The 10,000-nt window shown below is 38.2% G+C and overlaps 2 protein-coding genes across 2 annotated transcripts in view; one reads left to right on the forward strand and one right to left on the reverse strand.

Moving 5' to 3' along the window:
- wdr17 (WD repeat domain 17) overlaps positions 1–4,153 on the reverse strand; it is a 158,002-nt gene extending 153,849 nt beyond the window's left edge. Inside the window, exon 1 of the mRNA XM_058386688.1 lies at positions 4,015–4,153. The gene's annotated coding sequence lies outside the window, so the exon portion shown is untranslated. The remainder of the gene's footprint in view (positions 1–4,014) is intronic.
- Positions 4,154–5,658: 1,505 nt separating this feature from the next.
- gpm6ab (glycoprotein M6Ab) overlaps positions 5,659–10,000 on the forward strand; it is a 64,735-nt gene continuing 60,393 nt past the window's right edge. Inside the window, exons 1-2 of the mRNA XM_058385567.1 lie at positions 5,659–5,846; positions 5,998–6,133. Of these exons, the coding sequence (XP_058241550.1) occupies positions 6,130–6,133 (4 nt within the window). The 5' untranslated portion in view covers positions 5,659–5,846; positions 5,998–6,129. The remainder of the gene's footprint in view (positions 5,847–5,997; positions 6,134–10,000) is intronic.

Raw genomic sequence — 10,000 nt, forward strand, 5'->3', positions numbered from 1 at the left:
TTTCACGATCACGTTCACATCTTTAATCCTATACGAGGAAAAGCTGCTTTATTTTATCTCTGGGTGTCTGCTCACTGCCATCAGATTCTCATAGAGTACAAAAGAAAGAAAAAACAACTACAATAATTAATTTACTGACTAAATTTCTCTCCCAAAATCCATGTTTCATGTTCATTTGTGACTTCGCTCACTGTAAGCTATCATAAAATAATCCTTGCTGTAGCATATGGCTTATAAAACACTTCAAGACATTCTGTTGTGGAAAAATATTCAATTTCAGGACAGCAACACAAACATAACACTCCACTCATCTGTGATTAGTTTCCTGGAACTGCACGACATCAGGGTTTTTCACACGTGAAATATTTCCCTGTGTGATGATAAACTCCGGCTAAACAGAATCCTGGGTTTGTGTAGTTCGAAGGTTTCACACTGCTCCTACTTTACCTGGGGTTAACACTCAATCCTGGATCTTCATTATCTGATGTTTCACACAAACCCTGCTGCAACCTTCATCTCATTTGCATATTTTTGGTGCCAACAATCCTAATTGGTTAAATCGAGGGTGTGACCGCTTTACATAACGGCTCGTCTCACGCTTTCACTTCAGAGAGGAGTAGACGTTCAGGTCTGTGGTTCTGCACTCGAGCAGTTTCTTTCACAGCTTTATCATCTTTTTAAGTTTGTTGTGAAGTTAACCAGCCGTTCATTCCGCTAATTTTTCCGTGTCACACAGTGTATTTCATACATACAGCGCATGCTTCCTAGGGTTTTCCCGCCTGAATCCACCTACCAAGCCGTTTTTACCTTGTTAAGTGTTTCTACATCCTGGTTTTCACCTGATATGAGGTTTTCACACGCTGTTCAGGTTCTGACTGGATGTCTGTTGCTAAGCGACAAGCCGTAATGTTCTAACACTGAAAACGTTCAGCACCGTGATGTGGAGTTAACACTGTAAACACTGCCATGATGATCCTGCTCCAGAGCAGAGCTTCATAACCCCAGAGTTTCTACATTACACACCTGAAACCTTCCTCTACCCCGGGGGTAACAGCAAGGGTTTAGAGATATTTGAACCCGGGGTTTTATAGGATAGTAATCAATGGTACCTCAACAGTACACACTAATTAGCCAACAATGGCAATTTCTTACTTATTGAATAATATATACACAGACCAGGCATAACATTATGACCACCTGCCTAATATTGTGTTGGTCCCTCTTTTGCTGCCAGAACAGCCCTGACCCGTCCTGCACTGTGTATTCTGACACCTTTCTATCAGAACCAGCATTAACTTCTTCAGCAGTTTGAGCAACAGTAGCTCGTCTGTTGGATCGGATCACACGGTCCAGCCTTCACTCCCCACGTGCATCAATGAGTCTTGACTGTCCATGACCCTGTCTCCGGTTCACCACTGTTCCTTCCTTGGACCACTTTTGATAGATACTGACCACTGCAGACTGGGAACACCCCACAAGAGCTGCAGTTTTGGAGATGCTCTGATCCAGTGGTCTAGCCATCACAATTCGTCCCTTCGTCAAACTCGCTCAAATCCTTACACTTGTCCATTTTTCCTGCTTCTAACATCAACTTTGAGGACAAAATGTTCACCTGCTGCCTGATATATCCCACCCACTAACAGGTGCCATGATGAGGAGATCATCAGTCTTATTCACTTCACCTCTCACTGCTCAGAGTGTTATGTCCTGATCGGTGTATTTTATCCACAGTTATAGTTACATCAAATGTCCATAAAACAGGTTCATATTACTACATAATACAGTGAGTCTCTCACAAGCCTCTCTTCCTCCTCTTCTTCAGCTTAAACATCTTACAGCAAACTTCACTATATCCACAACTTGTTTTTTAATGAGCTGTTAGTAAATATAACTATTGTTATTTAGAGTGTATATTTAAAGGAAATGACAACACATCAAAATAACCCAAGATCATACAGTATACAGTATGCAGATCATGCAAATAAAACAAAATGCAAATCATTTGTGAACAAATTGTGTTAATGCTTTGTCTAAATAACTTTTAGAAATCAGTATTTGGTGGAATAACCTCGATCTGCGTGTGTTTTGGCTCCATGATCTCCACCAGTTTTTCACATTGCTGCTGGGTAACTTTACACCACTCTTTTTGCAAAAAAGCAAACAGCTCATCTTTGCTTGATGGTTTGTGACCATCCATTTTCCTCTTGATGACATTCCAGAGGTTTTCAGTAAGGTTCAAATCTGGAGATTGGGCAGTAGTCTCATATTTTATAAATATATATATAGTTTTCACATTTTACACAATTTCATGCTCTTTGTGGGAACAGTTTGGGGATGTCCCCTTCCTGTTCCAACATGACTGCACACCAGTGTACAAAGCTCCATAAAGACATGGATGAGTGAGTTTGGTGTGGAGGAACTTCACTGGCCTGCGCAGAGTCCTGACCTCAACCCCACAGAACACCTTTAGAATTAGAGCGGAGACCAAAACCGGAACATCTGCCATTACATGCACATAAATTCAAGCTCTAAGTTCAAGTCAGGTTCCTCCACACCAAACTCACCATCCATGTCTTTATGGACCTTGCTTTGGTCACTGGTGTGCAGTCATGTTGGAACAGGAAGGGGTCATCCCCAAACTGTTCCCACAAAGCATGAAAGTGTACAAAATGTCTTGGTATGAAGCTGAAGCATTAAGAGTTCCTTTCACTGGAACTAAGGAGCCGAGTCCAACACCTGAACTGATTTGGAGGGGTGTCCCAAAACTTTTGCCAATATAATGTATGTAATGACTTTATATGAAAGCTGTACTCATGTCCCACACACACACATGTGAATAGATGAAGGATTTAGATAAATGATGACATCACATGACTTGTCTCGAGACAAACCGACGGAAGATCTGAGGAACATTGCAGAATTCACACGAAATCCGAGAGGAACTGATAAAAATGAATGATTTACATCTATTTATAAAAAATTCTGAATTTGGTTTTCGGTGTTTAAAATTGAAACTGGATTATTGAACATAACACAATCAGGATTATAAATAATCCTAAACAGCCTCTCGAGGGCAAGCGGCTCTAGTGAAGCGGTCTTTGAGGTCGCTGAAGCAAACAGGGCCGTGGGAATGTGTGCTTTTACACATAAGGTTACATAACGGCGTGTTGTGTTACACTCTGACTCAGCAGTGGGTTACACAAATCACTCCATTTGGATTTCTAAATCAGTAAACAATGATTCAGAAACGTTTATTTATGGCACTGAGATAAAACTGGTAGAGGTAGGGTACAAAGTTTATTTATTTATTTTATTCTGACTTAAGTGTTCCTTTATTCCATAAATATCTGCGCAAAATGTCGATTTTTGTCTATTCTGCATGAATAATAAAACAGTTCTTCTTCCATAAATGTGTGGTAGGATTTATTTTTGTTAGTTTAATGACAATAAATTATATTATTCACTTGCATCTGTCTGGATAGTCGTCTCCGGTTAGGGAGATAAATGTAAATAAATTACTGTATAACTCTAATAATAAACCTTTTGAACATTTTTGTTCAATATTTCTTCTATGCTGTAAAACTGCACTGCTTTGAAACAATGTCCATTATACAAATAAAATTGAATTGAATTGAATACTTTGAGTTTTCACCATAGAATTAGTTTATATAGATATTCAGCATTCATACAGTCGTATAATCCCTGAGGATTTTGCTGCCTATAATAATAATAATAACAACAACAACAACATCCTATCAGGGCTGATGGTTCACTGACATTTCTCTACATGCATTCACTACAGAACGAGTCCTGATCATCCCTTCCTTGTGTTAATCACCATGAGAAATGCTCTGCACGGTCCACCCATGTCCAGGTAAAGCCCTAATCTCCAGCATGACACCAGGTCAGCTGTGTATCCTATCAGGGAATACTGATGCGGAGCTGCATTTCAGCATTTCAGCTATTTTAAAAGAATTGTTTTTGTAGGTTGTATGGATAAATCAGGTCGCTTACCTCGGTAGGTGTGTGTTGTGAGTGTGTGCCGGCGCCGTGGTGCTGAGATTAAAGCTTTCTACTAAGCGGAGATCCTTCTGCTTCTACTTCCTGCTGCTCATCCTCATTGTACAAGAAGCTGCACTCACAGCGATCAGACGCCAGGGGGCGACAAATGAATGGGAGTAAATGGTTTTATTTTATTTATTTATTTTTGTCCTTTTTAAATTTATTTCTTAGAAACCTGCTTATGTGTGAAAACTTTTTTCAAGTGTGTGATTTTTAATTTATTAATATTTTTATTTTTTGTTTGGTTGGTTTCTAGCATTTTTCAAGCAGTACCGAGGAGGGCCGGTTACCATGGAAACCTTGTTTAGCGTAGCTCTCGAGGAGAGGCAGCGCGCGAGAGAAAAAAATTATAACGCTGACTATAAATAAACACTTATATATAAAAAAACAGCTTTTATAAATTAATATGATACCCTTTTGGCGTGCATGCGAATGAACAATAATAGCTGTGAATTGTTTGTATCCTGTTCTGTGTTCTACATTGCGGCTTCCGTAGCCATGATGCGTCGCGCGGTGACGTCACCGAATATGGGGGGGGGGTGTAAATAAATAAATAAATAAATAAATAAATAAGTACAAAGCACATAAGCCAAACATTAATGCAAGTCGTAAATAAAATAGACAATAATCATCATTCTGTGGAGGCAATTAGACAAATTGTGTATCTAATAAACATGTTATATTTTATTAGTAAACAATTAAATGTAAATACAAAGGATTTGAAATGAAAAATCCTCTCAGTATAGACTGTTTATTCTTGTCTTTGTCTTCTTGTCTTAATTTTTTTGTCTTGTTTATTGAACCACTTTCACAAGTTGACCACCAGATAGATAGATAGATAGATCATAAATAAACAAGTAAAATCATTGCATGTAATATATATATATATATATGTATATTACATGCAATGATTTTACTTGATTATATATATATATATATATATATATATATATATATATATATATATATATATATATATATATATATTTAAAAAAAACTTTAAATTCTAATAATAATAATAATAATAATAATAATAATAATGACTGCATTTATTATTTTCTTGCAAAATCAACATATCAACAGTAATATCAAAGTGTTAATCCAATAATTCTGTAAACATGTCGAGATAAAAATAATTTTAAGGTTGATTACGCAAAAATTATTTATTTGTTTATTTAGGTATGTGCATATTGAAATTATTTACCAGATTAATTTAATGTAATTTAATTTAATTTTTGCCTTGAACCGCTTTCACAAGTCGACCACCAGAGGGCGCTGTGTGTCCTACAAATTCTCCTCCACTGCAGTGGTCGAGGGTAAAAAGGGGTGTGTTACTCCAGTTTGCTGCTGAAGCTTGACAGTGTTGACTCTCTTTCACTGATCAGGATGTGAGGATGATTTTTATTCATTTGTTTCCTGTTCACGTTCACTCCTAAATTCAACAACCTGTCTGTGTGCGTGTGTGTCTGTGCGTGTGTGTGTGTGTGTGTGTTTCTGTAAATAAGACCTCTTATTCAAATGATTCCACTTGTGTTTTTTCTGTGTATTCCTGAATGTCATGTCCTATTTGCATGCGTTTTTATCTTCAGCAGGAATGTGAACTATGTGATTAAGCCCAGGGGCAGATGGTGTTAATCCTCATGTTTCTCAATCGTACATTTCTCTGAAACATCTGTACTGAAAATATACTCTCCATAACAAAGACCTGAGAGGTAACAAAGGAGCCAGTGAAAACCAGTGCACTGCAGTGTGTAACATCATCAGGAGTCTAAAAACGGACTGAGGTGGGTGTTGAGGCTGAGAAACTGTTTTAAAAAGAGAAGCACTTGAGAGAAAGACAGCAGTGTGAATATACCTCCATTGATGGATTTCTCTCCTCCTTCTTCTCCTCCTCCTCCTCCTCCTCTTCCTCCTCCTCCTGTCTGCGCTGATTAGAGCGTCTGATCCTCTGCGGGACTGAGCGACCCACATCACACTGCTGAAGAGTCAAACTGTGGACTAGCCGATCTCTAAACACTCAACAACCGCTTCAACACCCAACACTGAAACACTGCGGCTGAACTCAACATGGGTGAGTGAGAAAATTTCACTGTCCATATCTACAACATCAGCGTCCAGGCTTTCTTAGGAACCCTCAGAAAGTTTAGTCAACTCTGGATAGTTCGTCTGGACTCAACACTGTGCGTGTTCACTGTGTGGAGGTGTTTAACCGGTCAACATTTGAACTGTGTCGATTCAACACTTGGGATTTTTCTTTGTGCGGACAGAAACACTGCAGGACTGAATGTTGTTCTTTGAGTGTTTTACTTTGTAGGTGTTTATAATGGCTAAAGGTGTTGATTCAACACATTAACAGTGTTTGTTTAATGAAGGTGTTTAATCAACATCTGGGATTTTTTTTAATCAACATCTGGGATTTCTCTGTGTGCCGTCTTTAGCTTCTTAACCCTGCAGGACTGAATGTTGTACTTTGAACGTTTCACTTTGTAAGTGTTTATAATGGCTATAGGTGTTGATTCAACACATTAATTTAATTGGTATTTGTTTAACGAAGGTGTTCAATCAATATCTGGGATTTCCCTGTGTGCGGTCTTTAGCTTCTCAACACTGCAGGACTGAATGTTGTACTTTAAACATTCCACTTTGTAAGTGTTTATCATGGCTGTAGGTGTTCATTCAACACATTAATTCAACAGTACTGGTTTAATGAAGGTGTTTAGTCAACATCTGGGTTTTTCTAATCAACACTTGGGATTTTCCTGTCTGTCAACTTTGAAGTCTTCATGCTTAGGCTTTAGGTTTTGGTTGTTGATCTGTTGATTCAACACTTGGGCTTTTTCTATGTGCTGTCTTTCACATCTCAACACCGCAATGTAAAATGTTAAAAACTGACTGAATGTTATTGAGGGTTCCACTTAGAATGGCTGCAGGTGTTGATTCAACACTGTCTGTTTAGTGAAGGTGTTTAATCAGCATTTGTTGCTCCAACATGCGCTGTTTTAATCAGCAGGGCAACACGGTAACAGTGATTGTTTACTTTTGTTAGGTGTTGTGAGTGTTTATAACAGCTGTAGGTGTTGATTTAACATGTTAACTGAACACTGTACATGTTCAGGGAAGGTCTTTTAACCTGAGAACATTTTAATACCGGATTTGAATGTGTAGAATTGATCTCAACACTGTAGAGGTGAAGGTTGTACTTCAAATGTTTGGCGTTGTAAGTGTTTAGGATGTTGTATTGGGCTGATTCAGCATGCTAATTCCAACCCATGGTACCACAGCTGTAGGTGTTGATTCTACCTGCTCATTCAACACTGTATGTGTCCAGCGAAGGTCTTGAACTGGGTCAACATTTTACTGGTGAATTAATATGAGTTGTATTTAAGAGTGAACACTGTTATCTCTTTAACACTGTAAGAGTAAAGGTTTTACTTAAAAACCGTTTAATATGTCAGTGTTTAAAATGACCATAGGTGTTGATTCTACATGATTATTCAACACTGTATGTGTCCAGCGAAGGTCTTGAACTGGGTCATCATTTTACTGGTGAATCAACATGAGATGTATTTATCTCTTTAACACTGTAAGAACGAAGGTTGTACTTAAAAATCGTTTAATATGTCAGTGTTTAAAATGGCCGTAGGTGTTGATTCAAGATGCTAATTTAACACTGTGCATGTTAGGTAATCAACTTGTTTATTAAAGACTTGGGATTTGGCTATGTGTTGTCTTAAGTTAGTGTTCTGCTTTAAATATTCAACTCACTAAGTGTTTATAGGTGTTGATTCAACACTGTAGGAGGTATTACGAAGAACATCGATGGCGATGGATCACTTGCAGTGTTAATGGAGCAGCATATGAGTCGGCGGTGTTGATCATATCTCTGAAAATATGAAATCAATGATGCAACTCAACACTCAAGGTGTTGAACCTATATTGTATATAAATACTGTACATGCTGGTTATCCTGGGTCTTGGGATTACAGTGTAAAGTAAGTGTTAATGTAAGAGTAGGTGTTCAGTCAACATGCTAACTCAACACTGTAAGTGCTAATAACAGGGTTTTAGAAGGCGACTGAACATTATAAGCTAGAATCAGTGTTTAGGAGAGAATTCAACACTACAGTATGTGTTAATAATACTAAAGCTGTATGTATTACATCAACACTGTACTAATAGCATGGCTCTTTCCATACAGTGTTTTGACTGTAAGAATTATTTGAACACTGTTGAGCTAACACTTCCTGCAGGGGTGTTAATTCTGCACAGAAGGTGTTGTTCAACCTCATGAGTGTTTAGTCAATACTGTGTATGTTATGCCATTAAGTGTTCAGTTCACCTTGAAGACTGGGATTTTCTTAGTCAACACTGTGAAGATGAACGGAATCAAATACTGTGAATCAACACCGTGTTGACTTTAGTGCTGAAGTAATCATTTTTGTCTGGGGTTAATTCAAATACTGGTGGAGAATATGAGGTAAGGTGTTCATTTAACACTTAGGGTAAACATGATGAAGATGAATACACCCCTATAGGTGTTTATTCAACACTGGGGATTTAGTTGTGTTACCTAAACACTTAAATAGTGCACTGAATACTAATATATGGCTGGAGCTAGTGCTTAATGCCTGTCCATTCAACTGCCCAGATTACTCAGTCCTGTATGAAGATATATATGGTCGGTGTAAATCCAGTTGAATCTACACAGTAAATGTGGCTTGACAGATGACCGAAACTCTTTTGATAACGTGATTAGACAGGATTTCGTGACTATATCTTGCTCTAAAAAAAGGGCGTGTTTTTCTACTGGATGCTGTCAGCGAATCAGATTGCAGCTTTGAGGCTCCTGAAGCTCATGGTCAGAAAATTAAATACAGTATGATATCAGACTTTTGTGCAATTTGCTTTGTAAATGGTATGAATATGACATAGCTGTTTGAAAAACAAACAAACAAACAAACAAACAAACATTGATGTCGTAGTTTCCATATTGTTCATGTCCTGCACGGTGTTTTGTGTTGTTTTTGTGTCTCATCATGGACTGCGAACCTCAGACTAGGTGTTTAGTTGTGCGAGTGTTAGTACTGAGGGATTTATTTAATCTGAAGCCTGTGTGATGGTTTATGTTACATAACTGTGCTTGAGGAGCAGTTTTGGATTGCAGATGTGTGGGAGGAGACAGACTTAAACTCTGCAGGGATTCGTTTATAACACAGTGTTTCTACATCAATGTATGTATGTACATCAGGATATTCGATTTTTATGAATCTCTCTCTCTCTCTCTCTCTCTCCCTTTTTCTCTCTCTCTCACACACACACACACACACACACACTGACCGATTTCGAATGTGCACAGTGAAGAAGTTATATAATGATTATTTTAAAGCTAGTATTAAAAAAACCCCTGCATGTCCCCCCGTCATTGGATAATAATCAGTCACAGGGTGGTGTGATGAAGCGGACTTACTGCTACCACTTTTAGTAGGTTGATTGTTTTCCTCTATGAACACGTGCTGAAGTTACTTCCTTTTATTCCATAGCAATTTGTCAAAGCAAACAATTCTTCATTGATAAAAGAATGACACGTGCATTTTTATCTATTTCTAGTTACATTTAATGTTGTGGAACATCTGTAAAATGTTATGTCAGTTATGTTATAGCAGCTATAAACAGTCTCACTCTCTCTTTCTCTATCTCTCTCTTCCTCGCTCTCGCTGTCTCTCTCTCTCTCTCTCTCTCTCTCTCTCTCTATGTTTCTCTGTCTTACTTTCTCTCTGTGTTCTCTGTCTGTCTATCTGTCTGTCTGTCTCTCTCTCTCTCTCTCTCTCTCTCTGTGTTTCTCTGTCTGTCTGTCTGTCTCTCTCTCTCTCTCTCTCTCTCTCTCTCTCTCTCTGTGTTTCTCTGTCTTACTTTCTCTCTGTGTTCTCTGTCTGTCTAT

Source organism: Hemibagrus wyckioides, linkage group LG03 (genome assembly GCF_019097595.1).
Source record: "Hemibagrus wyckioides isolate EC202008001 linkage group LG03, SWU_Hwy_1.0, whole genome shotgun sequence".
NCBI classification, from domain to species: domain Eukaryota; kingdom Metazoa; phylum Chordata; class Actinopteri; order Siluriformes; family Bagridae; genus Hemibagrus; species Hemibagrus wyckioides.